At 38.7% G+C, this 26,495-nt stretch overlaps 1 protein-coding gene across 1 annotated transcript in view; it reads left to right on the top strand.

Annotated features, from left to right (window-relative positions):
- The window catches only part of LOC133665297 (zinc finger protein 536-like), a 235,562-nt gene that overhangs the window by 206,377 nt on the left and 2,690 nt on the right, over positions 1-26,495 (top strand). The window contains exon 5 of the mRNA XM_062070558.1: positions 18,680-18,783. Within this exon, the coding sequence (XP_061926542.1) occupies positions 18,680-18,783 (104 nt within the window). The remainder of the gene's footprint in view (positions 1-18,679; positions 18,784-26,495) is intronic.

Genomic DNA, 26,495 nt, shown 5'->3' on the forward strand with positions numbered 1-26,495 from the left:
AACTTTGGCGAGCTCCTCGGGGCGCCGGGAAAGCGAGCGCGGTAATTAGGTCACGACTGCGCGATAATCAGTCAGTTTAAGCTAAACAAGACACTAATTAAAGATATACATATAAAGCAGGTCAAAAAAGAAAGGAAAAAAATGGAAGAGGGTGAACTTAATTTGCCAAAGCCGCAATGTGCTTTTAAGTCTTTGGAGAGAAATATAAATAAATATAAATGAGAGCGTCTTAGCTTAAGGCTGTAAGCAACTTAATTCCACCAGTGGAGATGAAATTGTTTATTTATCCACAGAGGCATGAAGTCCTTATCACACGCGTGTAGTGTGATGGGTTTGTACACGGGATGGGCGATGTTTATTTTAATCTAAGAAATAATAACAGACAACCCCCCACCCCAATTAGGAATTAATGAAAATGAGAGCGAGATAAAAAGCTATTTTCTTTATAGAGACTATTAAACGTAGCACTTTCTCAACAGGCTGGGGGTGCGAGCGGATGCAATTATCTTCTGAATTTTAATGCCGCCGCTCTGCTCTCGCCCGCGTTTTTGTTTGACTGTTTGCAAGCGGCGGCGCCGCCCGTGCCGCCTCGCCACTTCACAAGAGTCCGTCATGCGCCGAAATAAAACAACGCCGAGCGACCGCGACGGGAGTTGAGCGCTTAAACCGTCTCCCAGCCGCGTCTTTGAATGTCGGATTAAAAACGCGAGAACACTGTGATCGCCGTATCGGGACAAAGTCTGTCCTTTTTAGCTGCGCTAACAAGCTAGCAAACGCGGCTAGCCAAGTGTCCGGTGGCGCTACAAATGAATTAAAACAGGTACTGTACTGCCATTGAAAAATAAAGTATATTGAGCAGTAAACACTGAAGCTAAGCTTTAGAGCATAGCTAGCTAGTTGCTATCTAGTAGCTAGCTAGTTGCTAGCTAGTAGCTAGCTATTAGGTGTTCACTGTTCAGTGAATACCTCCAGTCAAGATACTAGCTAGCTAGTATCTTGACTGGAGGTATTCACTGAACATTTTGATTACCAATATTGGGATTGTACAACCGAACTGAATCCTACTGAGAACCGTTTCTAATAGGGCAACAGCTAGCTAGTTGCTATCTAGTAGCTAGCTATTAGGTATTCACTGAACATTTTGATTACCAATATTGGGATTGTACAACCGAACTGAATCCTACTGAGAATCGTTTCTAATAGGGCAACAGCTAGCTAGTTGCTAGCTAGTAGCTAGCTAGTTGCTAGCTTGTAGCTAGCTATTAGGTATTTACTGTTCAGTGAATACCTCCACTCAAGATACTAGCTAGCTAGTATCTCGACTAGAGGTATTCACTGAACATTTTGATTACCAATATTGGGATTGTACAACCGAACTGAATCCTCCTGAGAACCGTTTCTAATAGGGCAACAGCTAGCTAGTTGCTAGCTAGTAGCTAGCTAGTTGCTAGCTAGTAGCTAGCTAGTTGCTAGCTAGTAGCTAGCTAGTTGCTAGCTAGTAGCTAGCTAGTTGCTAGCTAGTAGCTAGCTATTAGGTATTCACTGTTCAGTGAATACCTCCAGTCAAGATACTAGCTAGCTAGTACCTTGACTAGAGGTATTCACTGAACATTTTGATTACCAATATTGGGATTGTACAACCGAACTGAATCCTACCGAGAACCGTTTCTAATAGGGCAACAGTTAGCTAGTTGCTAGCTAGTAGCTAGCTATTAGGTATTCACTGTTCAGTGAATACCTCCAGTCAAGATACTAGCTAGCTAGTATCTTGACTGGAGGTATTCACTGAACATTTTAATTACCAATATTGGGATTGTACAACCGAACTGAATCCTACTGAGAACCGTTTCTAATAGGGAAACAGCTAGCTAGTTGCTATTAGGTATACTGTTCAGTGAATACCTCCAGTCAATATACTAGCTAGCTAGTATCTTGACTGGAGGTATTCACTGAACATTTTGATTACCAATATTGGGATTGTACAACCGAACTGAATCCTACTGAGAACCGTTTCTAATAGGGCAACAGCTAGCTAGTTGCTAGTTAGTAGCTAGCTAGTTGCTAGCTAGTAGCTAGCAGCTAGCTAGTAGCTGGCAGCTAGCTAGTAGATAGCTAGTTGCTAGCTAGTAGCTAGCTGTTAGGTATTCACTGTTCAGTGAATACCTCCAGTCAAGATACTAGCTAGCTAGTATCTTGACTGGAGGTATTCACTGAACATTTTGATTACCAATATTGGGATTGTACAACCGAACTGAATCCTACTGAGAACCGTTTCTAATAGGGCAACAGCTAGCTAGTTGCTAGCTAGTAGCTAGCTAGTTGCTAGCTAGTACCTAGCTAGTTGCTAGCTAGTAGCTAGCTATTAGGTATTCACTGTTCAGTGAATACCTCCAGTCAAGATACTAGCTAGTATCTTGACTGGAGGTATCCACTGAACATTTTGATTACCAATATTGGGATTGTACAACCGAACTGAATCCTACTGAGAACCATTTCTAATAGGGCAACAGCTAGCTACTTGCTAGCTATTAGCTAGCTAGTTGCTAGCTAGTAGCTAGCTAGTTACTAGCTAGTAGCTAGCTATTAGGTATTCACTGTTCAGTGAATACCTCCAGTCAAGATACTAGCTAGTATCTTGACTAGAGGTATTCACTGAACATTTTGATTACCAATATTGGGATTGTACAACCGAACTGAATCCTACCGAGAACCGTTTCTAATAGGGCAGGGGTCACCAACGCGGTGCCCGCGGGCACCAGGTCGCCCGTAAGGACCAGATGAGTCGCCCGCGGGCCTGTTCTAAAAAAAATAAAAAATATATATATATTTTTTTTTTTAAATGTTTTTTTTGTGTTTTTTTTTTAAATTAAATCTACATAGAAAAAACACAAGATACACTTTCAATCAGTGCATCAACCCAAACAACCTCCCCCATGCACACTCATCCACACCCACTCACACAAAAGGGGTTATTTCTTTCTGCTACCAATATTCTGGTTCCCACAACATAGACAACACATCTGCAAGGGACACAGTCCCTGACGCACACATGATTGTATGTGCTGCTGGTCCACTAACATTTTCATTAATTACTATTTTTTATGTCATTATTTTTATATTGTTTTACTTTCTTTTTTATCCAAGAAAATGTTATCTTCAACAGACCAGGTTGTCAATGAAATTAGATTTGTTTAAAGGGTTTTTTAAACCAGGCCCAGTCCAGATAATGTCCAAGTCGGACTCAGCAACACACACCTTCATTCATGTACACAGAAAAAAATTAGGGAACACAACAGATTGCATATAATTTATAAACAAAATTACATTTTCAAAATAAGCATTTATGTACAGTCCAGATTATGTCCAGGTCACTCAAATTAGGGAACACAACAACAGATATCATATAATCTATAAACATAATTATACTTTCAAAATAAGCCTTTGAGGACTTGTCATCTTTTTTTTAATGTTTTTTGGCATCATTATCGTTTTCAACCATGTAACTTTCTAAAGTTAGAAAATACTGAATAAATGTTTTAAAGAAAGTAATACTAAGTGAATATCTGTTTTTGGCCTTAAAAATAAACATTTTACTGAGTACTATAATTAAATTGACTAAATCATGATTGTCAATGAACTCTCCTAAAATAACATAAACCACATTAAGCTTCATAAACAAACCAATCCTTAAACACATTTTTTCAACTTCCACCCAAAACAAAGACACAATATGACAATACCAAAACAAATGCAGGGTGGATTCAGGCTCCTGACAACAAAATCGGCAATCATCTGACTCTGTCATATTCCATAATTTTAACATTTTCACTGTGGGTAAGAAGTTATAAATAATTTTAATTTGAAAATAACAATTTTGCACATCGATAGTGGTTTTATAGATTAGTTTGAATATGGCATCCCATGGCAACGGGCAGTCAAAAAAGTCCTCCCATTTTCCATTTGTGTTGTATGAGGCAGCCTTCAAAGATTTCTTTATTAAATAAAAATTATATCTTTTTCTATTTATTTTAGTTCCTTTTTGCCAACTAGAATTTCTTATTGGAGGTTTACAAACTAATAATTTAGTAGTTCCATAATTAATTATTTGTTTCCATCTTTTCCCAATGACTCCAGTTAGTTGATAAAATGAAAAGCTTGAACAAACATCACCATACATAGCTCTAAATTCATCATACTTCATAATTTTACCATTCTCATTGATAATATCATTGACAAAAATGATTCCTCTTTCAAACATATTTTTCCAAAAGAAAGGCTTTCCATCTATTACAATATTAGAGTTCATCCATATTAACTGCTGCAAAATATCGTCTCTTTTTTCTGGCACATAAAATTGAAAACACCACTATGAGTGGATTGTTTCCTTTATGAACCCCGCCATGTTTCCCAGCAGACTCTCTGGGAGGGGATCACTTGTAAAAAAGGATACAATTTCTTTTGATACAGTACATGTTTTTTGTCCAACAGGACATTTGTGTACCACTCAATGTTTAAATACATCTTTGGAACAATTGATGCTTTTAAAGACAGACACATAGCTTCAAGGTTGAGAAGTTTCAGGCCCACATATTCATACTCTTTGTACAAAACCTTTCTTTTAATCTTTTCTGGTTTGCCGTTCCAGACAAAATCGAAGACCCTCCGCTCATAAATCTTAAAAAAGTTTTGTGATGGAGCTGGTGATGACAAAAACAAATAAATAAATTGAGGAATAATTAACGAGTTGGCAATAGACATTTTACCATACAAGGTTAGGGATTTCCCTTTCCATAATTGCATAATTTTGTCCAGCTTTCTTAGTCGATTATCATAATTTACTGAGCCTAGATCTTCCAGATTTTCTGGGACAACAACACCAAGTATGTTAACTGGTCCATCTGTCCACAAAACAGGCACTTTGCATTCCATTCGAAAGGACGTTCCCTTTAGATTTCCGATCCTTAACATTTTACATTTATCATAATTAAGCTTAAGGCCAGATTGCTGTGAAAATATGTCCAAAAGATTAAGAAGGTTCCGCAAACAATGAGGAAAAATCTTATCTTTGTGAATCAGCCTTTTCTGACATGAACTTCATCAAGAACAAACACAGAACACGCCTCACTGATGCACATCTGCAAGACTCACTCAGAGTTGCAGTGTCAAGTTACACACCAGAGTACAACACACTAGTTAACAGCATGCAATGCCAGGCTTCCCACTAACTGACAAAGAAACAGATATCAGATTTGGTGTCCAGTTCAAAGTGTGACATGATTTAAAAATTTGAGAGTTTACTTTTGTATTTTACATGAGTTATTATTTGTACAAACATGGTGCAAAGTAATTCATGATTTGTTAAAAAATGTTAGTGGCTAGCTAGTTAAAATGGGATATTGTGATTTCACAAGACTGTCTTAGAAGTGATCATTTGAAAATGTTCAATTTGAAAAATGTGCACTTATAGAAAATATAAAAATAAAGTGTTGCATATTTATTGTGAGAAATCATTAAGATGATCAGTGTTTCCACAAAGATAAATATCATTAATTATTAATAATAACAGAGTTAAAGGTAAATTGAGCAAATTGGCTACTTCTGGCAATTTATTTAAGTGTGTATCTAACTGGTAGCCCTTCGCAGTAATCAGTACCCAAGAAGTAGCCCTTGGTTTCAAAAAGGTTGGTGACCCCTGTAATAGGGCAACAGCTAGCTAGTTGATAGCTAGTAGCTAGCTATTAGGTATTCACTGAACATTTTGATTACCAATATTGGGATTGTACAACCGAACTAAATCCTACCGAGAACCGTTTCTAATAGGGCAACAGCTAGCTAGTTGCTAGTTAGTAGCTAGCTATTAGGTATTCACTGTTCAGTGAATACCTCCAGTCAAGATACTAGCTAGCTAGTATCTTGACTGGAGGTATTCACTGAACATTTTGATTACCAATATTGGGATTGTACAACCGAACTGAATCCTACCGAGAACCGTTTCTAATAGGGCAACCCGTTAATGAAGAAAGACGTTACGGTCTCTTGTTTTCATGTTAGCATGTAAGCTGCTTTTTCAGCTTGGTCCGTAACCAACCACAGGTTTACGATCATTTAATTTAAAAGGCTAATACCACTTTACCGCAGTTTACCACCATGCCATTTACCGTTCAATCCGTAGGTCCGTTTATGTCGACATGTGTTGCAGTGTTTTTTTCCACTTCATCGAACTATAACTACGCTGCATTAAAACATGTCAACAAACTGCTGTAGTTTGAAAAGTTCGTCACTCGCCCGTATTTTTTTGTGTGTGTTTCGGCCGACAACCTCTTATGTTGACGTGAGTCGGCCCGTCGGACTCACTAGGGATGTAACGGTGTGAAAATGTAATAGCACGGTTATGGCTATTAATGTGGTTGTGAGGTTTCCCTCTTGTTGTGGGTTCTCCTGGCCGACAGATCTTCGGGAGCCCGGTAGACAGTTTGAATCGAGTCTTCCGGCTTGCTTTCCAGCAATATGGTGTGTCTCTGGGCGTGTGTCTCTGGGCGTGTGTCTCTGGGCGTGTGTCTCTCTGGGCGTGTGTCTCTGGGCGTGTGTCTCTCTGGGCGTGTGTCTCTGGGCGTGTGTCTCTGGGCGTGTGTCTCTGGGCGTGTGTCTCTCTGGGCGTGTGTCTCTGGGCGTGTGTCTCTGGGCGTGTGTCTCTCTGGGCGTGTGTCTCTCTGGGCGTGTGTCTCTGGGCGTGTGTCTCTGGGCGTGTGTCTCTCTGGGCGTGTGTCTCTGGGCGTGTGTCTCTGGGCGTGTGTCTCTCTGGGCGTGTGTCTCTCTGGGCGTGTGTCTCTGGGCGTGTGTCTCTCTGGGCGTGTGTCTCTGGGCGTGTGTCTCTCTGGGCGTGTGTCTCTGGGCGTGTGTCTCTGGGCGTGTGTCTCTGGGCGTGTGTCTCTGGGCGTGTGTCTCTGGGCGTGTGTCTCTCTGGGCGTGTGTCTCTCTGGGCGTGTGTCTCTGGGCGTGTGTCTCTGGGCGTGTGTCTCTCTCTGGCTCCAACACCCCCCACGTGTCTCGTTGTTGTTGTTTACTTGAGTCATATTACCATCATATTTTGCAGTCGACACATACCTCTTATGTTTGACTGCCATCTACTGGTCACACTTATCATTACACAGTGCACCAAATAAAATTGCTTCGAAGTCGGTAGGCAAAACCAGAATTATTTTACAAACCCAACCCTGTTTCCATATGAGTTGGGAAATTGTGTTAGACTTTTCAACCCATATTCAGTTGAATGCACTACAAAGACAACATATTTGGTGTTCAAACTCATAAACTTTATTATTTTTTTGCAAATAATAATTAACTTAGAATTTCATGGCTGCAACACGTGCCAAAGTAGTTGGGAAAGGGCATGTTCACCACTGTGTTACATGGCCTTTCCTTTTAACAACACTCAGTAAAGGTTTGGGAACTGAGGAGACACATTTTTGAAGCTTCTCAGGTGGAATTCTTTCCCATTCTTGCTTGATGTACAGCTTAAGTTGTTCAACAGTCCATTGTGGTATTTTAGACTTCATAATGCGCCACACATTTTCAATGGGAGTCAGGTCTGGACTACAGGCAGGCCAGTCTAGTACCCGCACTCTTTTACTATGAAGCCACGCTGTTGTAACACGTGGCTTGGCATTGTCTTGCTGAAATAAGCAGGGGCGTCCATGATAACGTTGCTTGGATGGCAACATATGTTGCTCCAAAACCTGTATGTACCTTTCAGCATTAATGGCGCCTTCACAGATGTGTAAGTTACCCATGTCTTGGGCACTAATACACCCCCATACCATCACACATGCTGGCTTTTCAACTTTGACCCTATAACAGTCCGGATGGTTCTTTTCCTCTTTGGTCTGGAGGACACGACATCCACAGTTTCCAAAAACAATTTGAAATGTGGACTCGTCAGACCACAGAACACTTTTCCACTTTGTATAAGTCCATCTTAGATGAGCTCAGGCCCAGCGAAGCCGACGGCGTTTCCGGGTGTTGTTGATAAACGGTTTTCGCCTCGCATAGGAGAGTTTTAACTTGCACTTACAGATGTAGCGACCAACTGTAGTTACTGACAGTGGCTTTCTGAAGTGTTCCTGAGCCCATGTGGTGATATCCTTTACACACTGATGTCGCTTGTTGATGCAGTACAGCCTGAGGGATCGAAGGTCACGGGCGTAGCTGCTTACGTGCAGATTCTCTGAACCCTTTGATGATATTACGGAGCGTAGATGGTGAAATCCCTAAATTCCTTGCAATAGCTGGTTGAGAAAGGTTTTTCTTAAACTGTTCAACAATTTGCGCACGCATTTGTTGACAAAGTGGTGACCCTCGCCCCATCCTTGTTTGTGAATGACTGAGCATTTCATGGAATCTACTTTTACACCCAATCATGGCACCCACCTGTTCCCAATTTGCCTGTTCACCTGTGGGATGTTCCAAATAAGTGTTTGAAGAGCATTCCTCAACTTGATCAGTATTTATTGCCACCTTTCCCAACTTCTTTGTCACGTGTTGCTGGCATCAAATTCTAAAGTTAATGATTATTTGCACAAAAAAAAAAAAATGTTTATCAGTTTGAACATCAAATATGTTGTCTTTGTGGCATATTCAACTGAATATGGGTTGAAAAGGATTTGCAAATCATTGTATTCCGTTTATATTTACATCCAACACAATTTCCCAACTCATATGGAAACGGGGTTTGCATACATTAGGTGCAGCGTGTAGTAAGGCGCACTGTTGCTTCGATCCCCACCTTCTACCAACCTCGTCACGTCCGTTGTGCCCCTTGAGCAAGACACCTCACCCTTGCTCCTGATGGGTCGTGGTTAGGGCCTTGCATGGCAGCTCGCGCCATCAGTGTGTGAATGTGTGTGTGAATGTGGAAATAGTGTCAAAGCGCTTTGAGTACCTTGAAGGTAGCAAAGCGCTATTCAAGTATAACCCATTTATTTATTTAAGTTTTGAGAAAAAAATATATATTTTTGAAGTGCGCCTTATACATTTGCATGTATTAATTTTGTGTGTCTCACCACACGACTGCCGCAACCCCTCGCAAAGTTCCACATTTCCCAGCGTTTTTGAATGCAGCGTTTAATTAACCTGGTCCTTTTTTGTAATATACGGGACACACTGTGAATATTTCTCACATTGTAAAGAAGACGCTCTGTTTTGTTTTTTTTACACCAATAGCACAATATTATATGCTGCGTGTGGCGGGGGTGAGAAATGCGAATATAAATGTTACTTCCTGTTTTACCATCCTAAAGACGCGGGAAAAAAACTTGTGATTTGGAACAGAGGGACTCTCGAATTAGAACGTGTGCAACGTGAGAAGAAAACATGCAGCAAGGTGTCGCTCCTTGTGTTTGCGCACGTGTGCTGGCGTGTTGCAGGATGTGAGCCACGCACCTTTTCTTCATACTCGCCAACCCTCCCGAATTTTCCGGGAGACTCACGAATATCAGCGCCTCTCCCGAAAATCTCCCGGGACCATATATATATACACTACCGTTCAAAAGTTTGGGGTCACCCAAACAATTTAGTGGAATAGCCTTCATTTCTAAGAACAAGAATAGACTGTCGAGTTTCAGATGAAAGTTCTCTTTTTCTGGCCATTTTGAGCGTTTAATTGACCCCACAAATGTGATGCTCCAGAAACTCAATCTGCTCAAAGGAAGGTCAGTTGTGTAGCTTCTGTAACGAGCTAAACTGTTTTCAGATGTGTGAACATGATTGCACAAGGGATTTCTAATCATCAATTAGCCTTCTGAGCCAATGAGCAAACACATTGTACCATTAGAACACTGGAGTGATAGTTGCTGGAAATGGGCCTCTATACGCCTATGTAGATATTGCACCAAAAACCAGACATTTGCAGCTAGAATAGTCATTTACCACATTAGCAATGTATAGAGTGTATTTCTTTACAGTTAAGACTAGTTTAAAGTTATCTTCATTGAAAAATAAGGACATTTTAATGTGACCCCAAACTTTTGAACGGTAGTGTATGTATATATATATATACCAATGATTGTCACACATAAACTAGGTGTGGCGAAATAACTATATATATATATATATATATATATATATATATATATATATATATATATATATATATATATATATATATATATATATATATATATATATATATATATATGTATATATATATGTATATATATATATATATATATATATATATATATATATATATATATATGTATATATATATATATATATATATATATATATATATGTATATATGTATATATATGTATATATATATATATATATATATATATATATATAATTGAAAGTCAAGTATTTATTTATATATATATATATATATATATATATATATATATATATATATATATATATATATATATATATATATATATATATATATATATATATATATATATATATATATATATATATATATATATATTAGGGGTGCAACAACTAATCGATTAAAATCGATTATAAAAATAGTTGCCGATTAATTTAGTCATCAGTTCGTTTGATCTATGCTATGCGCATGCGCAGAGGCAATTTTTTTAAATTATTTTTTATTTTTTATAAACCTTTATTTATAACATGTACAAACAGCTGAGAAACAATAATCAAAATAAGTATGGTGCCAGTATGCTGTTTTTTTTTCTCAATAAAATACTGGAAAGGATAGAAATGTAGTTTGTCTCTTTTATCCGATTATTAATCGATTAATCGAAGTAATAATCGACAGATTAATCGATTATCAAATTAATCGTTAGTTGCAGCCCTAATATATATATATATATATATATATATATATATATATATATATATATATATATATATATATATATATATATATATATATATATATATATATATATATATATATATATATATATATATATATATATATATATATATATATATATATATATATATATATATATATATATATATATATATATATATATATATGTATATTTATATATATATATATATATATATTTATATAAATATATATATATATATATATATATATATATATATATATGTATATATATGTATATTTGTATATTTATATATATATATATGTATATATATATATATATATATATATATATATATATATATATATATATAAATATATATATATATATATATATATATATATATATATATTTATATAAATATATATATATATATATATATACATATATATATATACATATATATATATTTATATAAGAAATACTTGAATTTCAGTGGATTCTAGCTATAAATATACTCCTCCCCCCTTAACCCCGGCCCCGCCCACCTCAACCCCCCCCCCCCCCCCCCCCCCAAAATCTCCCGAATTTGGAGGTCTCAAGGTTGGCAAGTATGCCTTTCTTTTATCCAAATAACAGCGTCTTTTTAAAAAAAAATTTTTTTTTTAAATAAATCAAAGTGTATTTTCGCCGCGTGTGCGCGTCGACGCTTCCGCAACTCGCCAACAAATTGGACTCCGGGCGGAATTACAGTAATCAACGATAACATCTCAGCTGTGAACGAAGGTCAAAAGCGGCCTTCATCTCGGGAGGCGGAGCCTTTTTTAAAGACGGCGAGTCAAAAGAGGGCGAAGCTAAACGTTGCATTTTCTCCCGTAAAAAGCTTGGAAAGGAAGGTAAGGCGAAGGGTTAATTGGAATCCGGGTTGTCTTGCTTTCACCGCGTGGTGAAAGACGCCTGCGGCCTTCCACCTCTCAGGGAAGCCGCCCGTGTCACGTCTTGGTGGAAGAGGCGCGGCGTCGCAAACATGGCGGGGGATTAGCCGCGCATCCCGCGGTCTTTAGCGCGGCTCAGACAAACACGACGAGCGCTCTCTCGCGCCGTGCAAATTGAAATGTGACTCGCTGCCCGAGGTTGTAGAGGATGAATATTCTTCCTAGTGCCATGTGGTGCTACACACACACACACACACACACACACACACACACACACACACACACACACGCACACGTACGTAACGCGGCGTAATTAATACGTCATTAAAAGGGGAGTAAAGTAGATTGAGTGTGGGTAATGACTACGCCTGATGACAAACACTCCATAGCTCGCAGGACTATGAGTGGAAAAACCATGCATGCAAATAATTAAAACCTATTTAAATTTTTGAAAAAATCATCCAATAAAATGTGAAAATAATTCCAACATCCTGGGCTATGCATCAACATTCCATCAATAGGGAAAATGATGTTAAAGTTCCCAACGTACAATTGACCACTAAATGATAACACCCCAATAAGTTTTTCAACTTGTTTAAAGGCCTACTGAAAGCCACTACTACCGACCACGCAGTCTGATAGTTTATATAGCAATGATGAAATCTTAACATTGCAACTAGGGATGTCCGATAATGGCTTTTTGCCGATATCCGATATGCCGATATTGTCCAACTCTTTAATTACCGATACCAATATCAACCGATATATACAGTCGTGGAATTAACACATTATTATGCCTAATTTGGACAACCAGGTATGGTGAAGATAAGGTACTTTTTAAAAAAATGAATCCAATAAAATAAGATAAATACATTAAAAACAGAAAGTAAAACAATATAAAACCAGTTACATAGAAACTAGTAATTAATGAAAATTTGTAAAATTAACTGTTAAAGGTTAGTATTATTAGTGGACCAGCAGCACGCACAATCATGTGTGCTTACGGACTGTATCCCTTGCAGACTGTTTTGATATATATTGATATATAATATAGGAACCAGAATATTAATAACAGAAAGAAACAACCCTTTTGTGTGAATGAGTGTAAATGGGGGAGGGAGGTTTTTTGGGTTGGTGCACTAATTGTAAGTGTATCTTGTGTTTTTTATGTGGATTTAATTTTAAAAAATTTTTAAAAAAACAATGATACTGATAATAAAAAAACCGATACCGATAATTTCCGATATTACATTTTAACGCATTTATCATGTCTAATTGCAACACATGCCAATACGGCCGGGTTAACTTATAAAGTGCAATTTTAAATTTCCCACGAAATATCCGGCTGAAAACGTCTCGGTATGATGACGTTTGCGCGTGACGTCACGAATTGAACGGAAGTATTCGGACACCATTGTATCCAATACAAAAAGCTCTGTTTTCATAGCAAAATTCCACAGTATTCTGGACATCTGTGTTGGTGAATCTTTTGCAATTTGTTTAATGAACAATGGAGACTGCAAAGAAGAAAGCTGTAGGTGGGATCGGTGTATTAGCGGCTGGCTGCAGCAACACAACCAGGAGGACTTTAACTTGGATAGCAGACGCGCTATCCGACGCTAGCCGCCGACCGCACGGATGATCGGGTGAAGTCCTTCGTCGCTCCGTCGATCGCTGGAACGCAGGTGAGCGCGGGTGTTGATGAGCAGATGAGGGCTGGCTGGCGTAGGTGGATAGCTAATGTTTTTAGCATAGCTCTGTGAGGTCCCGTAGCTAAGTTAGCTTCAATGGCGTCGTTAGCAACAGCATTGTTAAGCTTTGCCAGGCTGGAAAGCATTAACCGTGTAGTTACATGTCCATGGTTTAATAGTATTGTTGATTTTCTGTCTATTCTTCCAGTCAGGGGTTTATTTTTTTTGTTTCTATCTGCAGTTAAGCACGATGCTATCACGTTAGCTCCGTAGCTAAAGTGCTTCGCCGATGTATTGTCGTGGAGATAAAAGTCACAGTGAATGTCCATTTTGCGTTCTCGACTCTCATTTTCAAGAGGATATAGTATCCGAGGTGGTTTAAAATACAAATCTGTGATCCACAATAGAAAAAGGAGAGAGTGTGGAATCCAATGAGCCAGCTTGTACCTAAGTTACGGTCAGAGCGAAAAAAGATACGTCCTGCACTGCACTCTAGTCCTTCACTCTCACGTTCCTCATCCACAAATCTTTCATCCTCGCTCAAATGAATGGGGTAATCGTCGCTTTCTCCGTCCGAATCTCTCTCGCTGCGGGTGTAAACAATGGGGAAATGTGAGGAGCCTTTCAACCTGCGACGTCACGCTACTTCCGGTACAGGCAAGGCTTTTTTTTATCAGCGACCAAAAGTTGCAAACTTTATCGTCGATTTTCTCTACTAAATCCTTTCAGCAAAAATATGGCAATATCGCGAAATGATCAAGTATGAAACATAGAATGGATCTGCTATCCCTGTTTTAAATTTTTTAAAATAATTTCAGTAGGCGTTTAAATCAATTCATGGTACAAATATATACTATCATCATAATACAGTCATCACACAAGTTAATCATCAGAGTATGTACATTGAATTATTTACATTATTCACAATCCGGGGGGTGGGATGATATCAGCATACTTCAGTCATCAACAATTGCATCATCAGAGAAATGGACATTGAAACAGTGTAGGTCTGACTTGGTAGGATATGTACAGCGAGCAGAGAACATAGTGAGTTCAGATAGCATAAGAACGAGTATATACATTTGATTATTTACATATGATTATTTACAATCCGGGGAGGTGGGATGTGGAAGGGGGGAGGGGGTTAGTCAAGGGTTGAAGTTGTCTGGAGGTGTTCTTTTAGTGCGGTTTTGAAGGAGGATGGGTGATGAGGCCCAAAATCTATATTGCGATAAATATCGCAGCCTCATGCGATAACAATATATATCACTATGTATTATGTGGTATTATAAATCATAATAGAACCATTTTTTATTTTTTTTACGGAATTTGGCTGCTGACGTATGCGGCAACATCTTCAAGTTGTATTATATTCTCAAAAACTATTATTAATCGACTTGATAATTAACTGTTAATAACTGGTATGTATAAGTATATGGGTGTATATGTATATATGTGTGTGTATATATGAATATATGTGTGTGTGTGTATATGTATGTATATATATATATATATATATATATATATATATATATATATATATATATATATATATATATATATATATATATATGAATATATGTGTGTGTGTGTGTGTATATATATATATATATATATATATATATATATATATATATATATATATATATATATATATATATATATATATGTGTAAATATGTATATGTGTATATGAATATGTGAATATTTATTTATATGTGTATGTATGTATATGTGTATATATACATATATATATATATATATATATATATATATATATATATATATATATATATATATATGTATATATACACATATATATGTATATATATATATATATATATATATATATATATATATATATATATATATATACGTGTATATATGTACTGCATATATATATATATATATATATATATATATATATATATATATATATATATATATATATATATATATATATATATATATACATATATGTATACAAATGTATATATGCATATGTGTATATATATGTATATGTGTGTATATATATATATATATATATATATATATATATATATATATATATATATATATATATATATATATATATATATATATATATATATATATATATATATATATATACATATATATAGGGGTTAGAGCAGGGGTGTCAAAGTCAAATGGACGGAGGGCCAAATAAAAAATTTAGCTACAAGCCGAGGGCCGGACTGTTCGAATGTTCATTGAAAAATTTTTAAATGACGCATATAGTCTAGTGAACCTAATTGAACCTACTGAAAACCTAACAAATATATTCCAATATGATCAGATAAATAAAGCAATATTTTCTTATGGCTCTGTCAGTAATCTTTAATTTTCAACAGACACAAAAGACAAATTTCCTTTATATAAAAATCCCCATAACATGAACATTAAATGAAAGAAACCGGTATTCAAGGCACCATCAGTAGCCTATATTTTCTGTTTTAGCAAAAGTGGGCTAAATTTACTTCAAAGAAAAAAACAATAATAGCAATTTTCTATCATCCACTCAACTGAAATATTTTTAAAATATAATTAAATTGAAATACAATAAAATAAAGTGCAAAAATCTATAAATCAAAAACAACACTTTGTTTAAGGAGAAGTAACATGCAGTGAAAACAAATATTAAACTTTAACTTTTAAACTTGAATTGAGTAAAAACTCTAAATATGTGATTGCACAGTAATGTTCACATTAAACCCCCCTCCTCCCTCCGTGGGAGGGAGGCGAGTTGGGTGCCCGAAACCCCCCGCTGGTTTCGGCCCGCCCCTTGGCGCGCGTGGCACGGCGGGCTCCGCGACCCGACGGCTGGCCCTCGTGGCTTGACGGCGGGCGCGTCCCGACGGGCCGCGCGTAGGGGTCAAACGCAGAAGTCTCAGGGCCTCGTGGTGAGGGGGTGGCCTGCGGGTTTCGGCCCGCTTGACCCCCCCGCTCCGCTTGGCGCGCGCGGCACATGACGGGTTCCGCCACCGACGCTCGGGCTGCAGCCCGACGGTGGTGCGGGCCCGGCGGTGACGCGCGGTTTGGGGAAACAAAGCAGAAGTCTCAGGGCCTCGGGGCCGGGTTTCGGCCCGCCCCCTTGGCGCGCGTGGCACGGCGGGCTCCGCGACTGACGGCCGGGCTGCAGCCCTTCGGCCGGCAGGCGCGTCCCGGCGGGCCGCTCGCCCCCTTTCGGAACCTTGGACCGGCATCCGCTTGGTGCGTGTAAAAGATCTGCGGTCTAAAAAAAAAAAAAAAAAAAAAAAAAAGATCTGCGGTCTGCGGGCCGGTTCTAATAATAAATCAAGATCATCCCAAGGGCCGTAAAAAACCTTCTCGCGGGCCGGATATGGCCCGCGGGCCTTGACTCTGACATATGTGGGTTAGAGTGTCCGCCCTGAGATCGGTAGGTTGTGAGTTCAAACCCCGGCCGAGTCATACCAAAGACTATAAAAAATGTTACCCATTACCTCCCTGCTTGGCACTCAACATCAAGGGTTGGAATTGGAGGTTAAATCACCAAAAATGTTTCCCGGGCGTGGCCACCGCTGCTGCTCACTGCTCCCCTCACCTCCCAGTGGGTGAACAAGGAGATGGGTCGAATGCAGAGGACAAATTTCACCACACCGAGTGTGTGTGCGTGACAATCATTGGTACTCTAACATTAACTTAACTTGTTTGTTCATTGATATCGATAACAGTTACAGTATCGGTGAATGTATATATGTGTGTGTGTGTGTGTGTGTGTGTGTGTGAGGTTTGTGTCTGCCTCTTGATTATAAAGTTTGACTCCGACGTGCTAATTGTCACTTTGCAGCGTTTAATGACGCCTAGCGAATATTTTTCACGCAATTCTTTTGTGGTATTTCCCTGCGAAATGCTGGCTTGTAATTGGCTCTTCCCGGCTCTTCTCCCGAGCGCAGTTCATTTGATTCTGCCGTCGTCTCTCATGAGCACTTTGCAAATGTTGCCCATGCTGGGAATTGGGGCTCGGGTCCTTTTAGCAGCCGTAAAAAAAAAAAAAAAAATTCCAATCGTATTCCGACGGCGTGTTTGATGGAGGCGGAGCGGCGGCGGCGGTCCCGCGCGGGGCCGGCCCGGTCCTTATGAAACATTTATCAGGCGGTTTTATGTCCTAATGATCATGTTAGGGTTCCCTGCTTGCTTATGAAGCCGGGTTGGGGATCGGGGAATGGACTGCGGAGAGGAAGGGAGGACGGCTGATGGAAGAGGCGAGGAGAGTCACATGACGCCAAAACACGGCTTCTTATGTGCGGGTCGATACTGATGTATCCATACCGGATCTCTACGCTCCAATATCGATCCTCAAATCAAAATATTTGGTTCAAGGGTGTCCAGACTTTTTCCACCAAGGGCCGTGTACTCAAAGTAGTTTATTTAAAAAAATGCTAAAAACAGGTATTATTTATATTTAAAGACTATCAGCATATTATATTATTATATATCAGGATAGTCGAACCTCGGATTCAGGAGGAATGGCGTGGTTTTAGTCCTGGTGGACCAGCTCTATACTCCCTGGAGGGTGCATGGGAGTTTGCCCAACCAGTCTACATGTGCTTTGTGGACTTAGAGAAGGCATTCGACCGTGTCCCTCGGAAAGTCCTGTGCGGAGTGCTCAGAGAGTACGGGGTATCGGACTGTCTGACTGTGGCGGTCCAGGATTCAGAAGGAAGAGTGCGGTTTTTCGTCCTGGTCGTGGAATTGTGGACCAGCTCTATACTCTCGGCAGGGTCCTTGAGGGTGCATGCGAGTTTGCCCAACCAGTCTACACGTGTTTTGTGGACTTAGAGAAGGCATTTGACCGTGTCCCTCGGGAAGTCCTGTGGGGAGTGCTCAGAGAGTACTGGGTATCGGACTGTCTGACTGTGGCGGTCCAGGATTCAGGAGGAACAGTGCGGTTTTCGTCCTGGTCGTGGAATTGTGGACCAGCTCTATACTCTCGGCAGGGTCCTTGAGGGTGCATGGGAGTTTGCCCAACCAGTCTACATGTACTTTGTGGACTTAGAGAAGGCATTCGACCGTGTCCCTCGGAAAGTCCTGTGCGGAGTGCTCAGAGAGTACGAGGTATCGGAGTGTCTGACTGTGGCGGTCCAGGATTCAGGAGGAACAGTGCGGTTTTCGTCCTGGTCGTGGAACTGTGGACCAGCTCTATACTCTCGGCAGGGTCCTTGAGGGTGCATGTGAGTTTTCCCAACCAGTCTCCACGTGTTTTGTGGACTTAGAGAAGGCATTCGACCATGTCCCTCGGAAAGTCCTGTGCGGAGTGCTCAGAGAGTACGAGGTATCGGACTGTCTGACTGTGGCGGTCCAGGATTCAGGAGGAACAGTGCGGTTTTCGTCCTGGTCGTGGAACTGTGGACCAGCTCTATTCTCTCAGCAGGGTCCTTGAGGGTGCATGGGAGTTTGCCCAACCAGTCTACATGTGCTTTGTGGACTTGGAGAAGGCATTCGACCGTGTCCCACGGGAAGTCCTGTGGGGAGTGCTCAGAGAGTACGAGGTATCGGACTGTCTGACTGTGGCGGTCCAGGATTCAGAAGGAAGACTGCGGTTTTCATCCTGGTCGTGGAATTGTGGACCAGCTCTATACTCTCGGCAGGGTCCTTGAGGGTGCATGGGAGTTTTCCCAACCAGTCTACACGTGTTTTGTGGACTTAGAGAAGGCATTCGACCGTGTCCCTCGGGAAGTCCTGTGCGGAGTGCTCAGAGAGTACGGGGTATCGGACTGTCTGACTGTGGCGGTCCAGGATTCAGGAGGAACAGTGCGGTTTTCGTCCTGGTCGTGGAATTGTGGACCAGCTCTATACTCTCGGCAGGGTCCTTGAGGGTGCATGGGAGTTTGCCCAACCAGTCTACATGTGTTTTGTGGACTTGGAGAAGGCATTCAACCGTGTCCCTCGGGAAGTCCTGTGGGGAGTGATCAGAGAGTACGGGGTATCGGACTGTCTGACTGTGGTGGTCCACTCCCTGTACGATCAGTGTCAATCATCAATCATACAATCGTGCAACTGCATCAAGTAGTCTGTCAACAATTCTGCCTGCACAAAAATATTAATGTTCAGTCACACATTTAAGGGGTTATTATGGTATTTTTTTCAAATTAATTAATTAATTTAGTAATGTTATTTAATTGTTTTAATTAAATAACTAAACATTACATTTTAAGTATATTTAGTATAGTTTGAGGGATTCTAATATTTTAGATCAGGCGGTGTCTAAACTTTTGCACCAAGGGCTGCATACTGAAGTCACGAATTATATTTTTTTATAAAATAAAATAATACAATATCTATTTTCAAAGACATAACTTTGTGTCAGCTTGCTATTATAGGTGACTGTTTGTATATTATTATTAATTAATCGTTAGAATTATATCAGCTTTTTCTTCTTAAAAACCAATTTTTTTGCTCTTTTTTTCTTAATATTTTACTGTTGTTTTTTCTCATGGAAAAATAGAATAAAACAATAATAAAAAAATAAAAAAGAAATAATAGGATTATTGAACTGCATAATCAAGTGTGTCGAAAATGCTGCCTTTCATATTAACTGCTGTTTCCCCCCATGGAAAAATATAATAAAAAAACATTGAATTTTGGTATGTCAAATATTCTGCCTGTACAAAAATATTAATATTTAGCCAGACATTTAAGTGTTTAATATGGTTGTTGTAATATTTTCAATTAATTATTTGGTAAAATAATATTGTTGTATCTATGAACTAACCAACTCAACTTTATTTACATTTGAAGTTTATTTATTTATTTTTATTTTGAAAGCTTCTAGTATTTTAGATCAGGCGTGTTTAAACTTTTTCCACCGGGCCATTTTAAATGTGTTCATTTAGAAAATTGCTAAAAACAGATAATTATATTTGAAGACATAACTTTGCATTATAGGTGACTATTAGTAAATTATTTGTAATCATTAGTTAGAATTATTTCAGCTTTTTCTTAAAACATACCAATTGTTTTGCTCTTTTTTTCTTATATTTACTGTTTTTGTTTTTGTCACCCATGTAAAAATAGAATAAGTGAAAAAATAATAATACGGTTATCTAACTTCTCAACTTAGTGTGTCAAAAGTTCTGCCTGTACAAAAATAATAATGTTCAGTATCACATTCAAGTCTTTATTATGGTTGTTGTATTTGTTTTTAAATTAATTATTTTTAAAGTTGATATTATTACAAAATTGTGTTTACATTTTAAGTATTTTTATTTTTATTCTAATATTTTACATCAGGCTTGTCTAAACTTTTTCTTCCAAGGGCATCATACTGAAAAGTGAAGATTGAGGGGACCATTTTGATATTTTTTTTAAATGTTATAAACATCTATGATATATGTATATATATTTAAAGGCCTACTGAAAGCCACTACTACCGACCACGCAGTCTGATAGTTTATATATCAATGATGAAATCTTAACATTGCAACACATGCCAATACGGCCGGATTAGCTTATAAAGTGCAATTTTAAATTTCCCGCTAAACTTCCGGTTGAAAACGTCTATGTATGATGACGTATGCGGACACCATTGTATCCAATACAAAAAGCTCTGTTTTCATCGCAAAATTCCACAGTATTCTGGACATCTGTGTTGGTGAATCTTTTGCAATTTGTTTAATGAACAATGAAGACTGCAAAGAAGAAAGCTGTAGGTGGGATCGGTGTATTAGCGGCTGGCTGCAGCAACACAATCAGGAGGACTTTGACTTGGATAGCAGACGCGCTATCCGACGCTAGCCGCCGACCGCATCGGTGATCGGGTGAAGTCCTTCGTCGCTCCGTCGATCGCTGGAACGCAGGTGAGCACGGGTGTTGATGAGCAGATGAGGGCTGGCGTAGGTGGATAGCTAATGTTTTTAGCATAGCTCTGTGAGGTCCTGTAGCTAAGTTAGCTTCAATGGCGTCGTTAGCAACAGCATTGTTAAGCTTCGCCAGGCTGGAAAGCATTAACCGTGTAGTTACAGGTCCATGGTTTAGTAGTATTGTTGATTTTCTGTCTATCCTTCCGGTCAGGGGTTTATTTATTTTGTTTCTATCTGCAGTAAAGCCCGATGCTATCACGTTAGCTCCGTAGCTAAAGTGCTTCGCCGATGTATTGTCGTGGAGATAAAAGTCACTGTGAATGTCCATTTCGCGTTCTCGACTCTCATTTTCAAGAGGATATAGTATCCGAGGTGGTTTAAAATACAATTCTGTGATCCACAATAGAAAAAGGAGAGAGTGTGGAATCCAATGAGCCAGCTTGTACCTAAGTTACGGTCAGAGCGAAAAAAGATACGCCCTGCACTGCACTCTAGTCCTTCACTCTCACGTTCCTCATCCACGAATCTTTCATCTTTGCTCAAATTAATGGGGTAATTGTCACTTTCTCGGTCCGAATCGCTCTCGCTGCTGGTGTAAACAATGGGGAAATGTGAGGAGCCTTTCAACCTGCGACGTCACGCTACTTCCGGTACAGGCAAGGCTTTTTTTATCAGCGACCAAAAGTTGCGAACTTTATCGTCGATGTTCTCTACTAAATCCTTTCAGCAAAAATATGGCAATATCGCGAAATGATCAAGTATGACACATAGAATGGATCTGCTATCCCCGTTTAAATAAGAAAAAAATCATTTCAGTAGGCCTTTAAAGACAACACTTTGTGCTATAAATGACATGTATATTATTATTAATTATTAGTTAGTAAATTAATTAAGTTTGGTCGTTACATTCCGATTTTTTGCTCTTTTTTTACTTATATTTTTTACTGCTGTTGTTTTAGATAGATGAGTTGTTATTTGAAAATACACAACTTTTAAAATTTTGACAGACAAAGTTTCGGATCGGTATCGCCGATACCAGCCTGACTCGAAAATAAAATGAGTGGTGTCACACATGGCTACATCCTACTTTCTTTTCCGGAACAACGCACACAAATAGTCGTCATCCCGCCTCCTGTCTGGCATTCCTCTTTTATGTTTTGATAATTAAAAGACAATATTTATCTTGGGGTAGCAGAAGGCCGGCCAGGTAGCCTCTCTGCATATTGATGGCGTCCGTACGCCGAGGCGCCACCCCGAAGGTGACTCGGGAGAAAAAGACTCGGCGGCGAGGAAGGTTGACGCCTTTAAAAAAAAACATACAAATGGGACGCATAAATTATCATGGCAGTCGCGGCTCGGGCAAGTGTTGGATTGTGCTGACGCCGCATTCGGATGTGGACAAATGTGCGCCTCGGACTAACTTCCTGTCTTTGGACGCCTTCCCTCCCAACACCCGATCTTCTCCCTTTTCTTTGGCCTGTCCCACACTTGCCAACCCTCCCGTTTTTAGCGGGAGAATCCCGGTATTCAGCGCCTCTCCCGACAACCTCCCGGCAGAGATTTTCTCCCGACAAACTCCCGGTATTCAGCCGGAGCTGGAGGCCACGCCCCCTCCAGCTCAATGCGGACCTGAGACTGAGTGGGGACAGCCTGTTCTCACGTCCGCTTTCCCACAATATAAACAGCTTGCCTGCCCAATGAACGGAGAAGTTAAACAGGACAATACTGCCATCTAATGGATAGCCAACGGAACACTGAAATTCAAGTATTTTTTTTTTTCTATGTAAATAAAATAAATATATATATATACATATATATAGCTAGAATTCACTGAAAGTCAAGTATTTCATACATATATATATATATATATATATATATATATATATATATATATATATATATATATATATATATATATATATATATATATATATATATATATATATATATATATATATATATATATATATGAGCATGCCTCATGACCAAGACATGAGGTTTCTGCATCCACTCTTCACTTCCCCAGAACCAACGTCCTCTGCGGTGGACATAGGTCTTTATTTCCGCCATTGTTCCCGCCTAAAGTGTTTGGATGAGAAGCAATGTGAGAAAGTGAAAAAATGATAGAAATTAGATGAGATCATAAGGTGACAAAAGACAAAAAAATTGGGAAAAATGAGACTGATAAGAGACATGTAAGACAGGTGATGAGGTTACAAAGTTGAGGGATGAGAATTAATCTCACAGGATATGAGATTAAAATATGAGTTGAATTAGTATGTGATGAGATGTGATTAGATGAAATATGAGACCGGGTTGACTAAAATGAGACGAGATGCGATGTGATTACATAAAATGATAGTGATGAGATGAGATAATAAGATGAGGTGCGGTAAAAAAGACAAAAAATGAGGAAAACATGACACTGATGAGAGACTTTTAGACCGGAGATGAGGTTATAAAGTTGAGGGATGAGAAACAATCTCACAGGATATTTTGAAATGAGATTAAAGATGAGACTAATCGGGTTAACATGCGTTAAAACAAAAAAGGTCTTACCACAAAAAGATGATATGAGATCAAATATGAGACAGGATTCAGTAAAATGATGCAATGTGATAACATACAATGATAGAAATGTGCAAAAAAAAAAAAAGATAATTATGAGGAACAAATGAGACTAAAAGGCTTTTAAAAAGGAGATAAGGTTATAAAGTTGAAGGATGAGAAATAATCCCACAGCATGAATTGAAATCAGATTTTTTTTTAAAAAGAGTTAAATTAGTATGTGATGAGATTCGATGAAAAGGGTGAGATGATATGAGATGAAAGATGAGATTTGATGCAGTGTGATAACATAACATGATAGACATGAGATTAGATAATAAAGTGAGGTGCAGTAAAAAAAAAAAAATGTGACAAGACAAAAAAAATGAAGAACAAATGAGACTGATGATAGACTTTTAGACCGGGGATGAGGTTATAAGGTTGAGGGATGAGAAACAATCTCACAGGATAGTTTGAAATGAGATTAATGATGAGACTAATTGAGTTCATATGTGATGATGTTCGATGAAAAGGTAGATGGAACGAGATGAAATATGAGACCGGGTTGAGTAAAATGAGATGAGATGCAATGTGATTACATAAAATGATAGAAATGTGTTAAAAAAAAATGGGACAAGAGTCCCAAGACAAATATGAGGAACACATGAGACTGATGAGAGACTTTTAGACTGGTGATGAGGTTATAAGGTTGAAGGATGAGAAACAATCTCACAGGATATTTTGAAATATAATTAAGATGTGAGTTAAAATAGTATGTGATGAGATTCGATGAACAGGGTGAGCGGATATGAGAAAAAATATGAGACAGGATGGAGTAAAATGAGATCAAATGCAACGTGATAACATGCATTGATAGAAGGTGAGGTGACGTAAAAAAAATGAGGAAAACCTGAGACTTTTAGACAGGAGATGAGGTTTTAAGGTTGAGGGATGAGAAACAATCCCACAGGTTACATTGAAATGAGATTAAAAATGAGTCTAATGAAGTTAATAAAAGATCAAACAAAAAGGTGAGACGATATGAGATAAATATGAGACAGGTCTCAGTAAAATAAGATCAGATGCAACTTGATAACATAGATTTATAGAAATAAGATGAGATAAGGTGTGGTGTAAGACAAACATGAGGAAAACATGAGACCAGTGACGCAAGATTAAATGCAATGTGATAACATCAAACCATAGACATGAGACGACATAATTAGGTGCGCTGAGGTAAAGGATGTCTCGTGGCAAATATGAGGAAACATGAGGCGGATGAGAGGCCTTCAGACAGAAGATGAAGTTATGAGGTCAAGGGATGAGAACCAATATCACATGATTAATTGAGTTGGGATTAAAGATGAGACTTAACTAGTTAACGTGAGATGAGACAAAATTAGACGTGACAGATGGGACAGAATCCGGTGAAAATGATATTAATTGCAATGTTATGACATAAAATGACAAAGATTAGATGAGATAAGGTGATATTTGGTAAAATATGTAACAAGATGAGAAAATAAATGAAACAGATGAGACGCCTTTAAGCAATAGATAATAACATGAGGTTCGAGGCATGAGAAATAATAATAATGACATCAAAGATGAGACGAAACAAAAGAAAAAAAAAGGACGAACACGGTGAGACAAAAGACGAGGCAACGTCCAGTGAAATGAGATGAGATGTAACGTGATAACGTACATGATCATCTGACGTGAGATGAGAATGTAACCAGATAAAGAATCCCACAGGATGAATTGTCACGGCCGAGGATTGTGGCGACGACCAATGCGGGATGAGAAAGGATGTAACATGAGACTTGACGGAATGGAAAAAAGGAACAACTGGATGAGAACAAATACTGCATGATAAATACCCTACGTGGTCATGTGAGATGAGACACGATGAGGCTCATGGATCAGCTTGGCCGTGGTCTGGGAGACTAATCTAGTTAACGTGAGATGAGACAAAATGAGACATGACAAATAAGATGAGACAGGATCCGGTGAAAATGACAATGTTATGACATAAAATGACAAAGACTAGATGAGATAAGGTGATATTTGGTAAAATATGTAACGAGATGAGAAAATACATGAAACAGATGAGACACCTTTAAGCAAAAGATAATGACATGAGGTTCGAGGCATGAGAAATAATAATATTGACATCAAAGATGAGACGAAACAAAAGAAAAAAAACGACGAACACGGTGAGACAGCAGACGAGGCAACGTCCAGTGAAATGAGATGAGATGTAACGTGATAACGTACATGATCATCTGAGGTGAGATGAGAATGTAACCAGATAAAGAATCCCACAGGATGAATTGTCACGGCCGAGGATTGTGGCGACGACCAATGCGGGATGAGAAAGGATGTAACATGAGACTTGACGGGATGGAAAAAAGAAACAACTGGATGAGAGCAAATACTGCATGATAAATACCCTACGTGGTCATGTGAGATGAGACACGATGAGGCTCATGGATCAGCTTGGCCGTGGTCTGGGAGACTAATCTAGTTAACGTGAGATGAGACAAAATGAGACATGACAAATAAGATGTGACAATGATATTAATTGCAATGTTATGACATAAAATGACAAAGACTAGATGAGATAAGGTGATATTTGGTAAAATATGTAACGAGATGAGAAAATACATGAAACAGATGAGAC

Source organism: Entelurus aequoreus, linkage group LG02 (genome assembly GCF_033978785.1).
Source record: "Entelurus aequoreus isolate RoL-2023_Sb linkage group LG02, RoL_Eaeq_v1.1, whole genome shotgun sequence".
Classification (NCBI taxonomy): Eukaryota; Metazoa; Chordata; class Actinopteri; order Syngnathiformes; family Syngnathidae; genus Entelurus; species Entelurus aequoreus.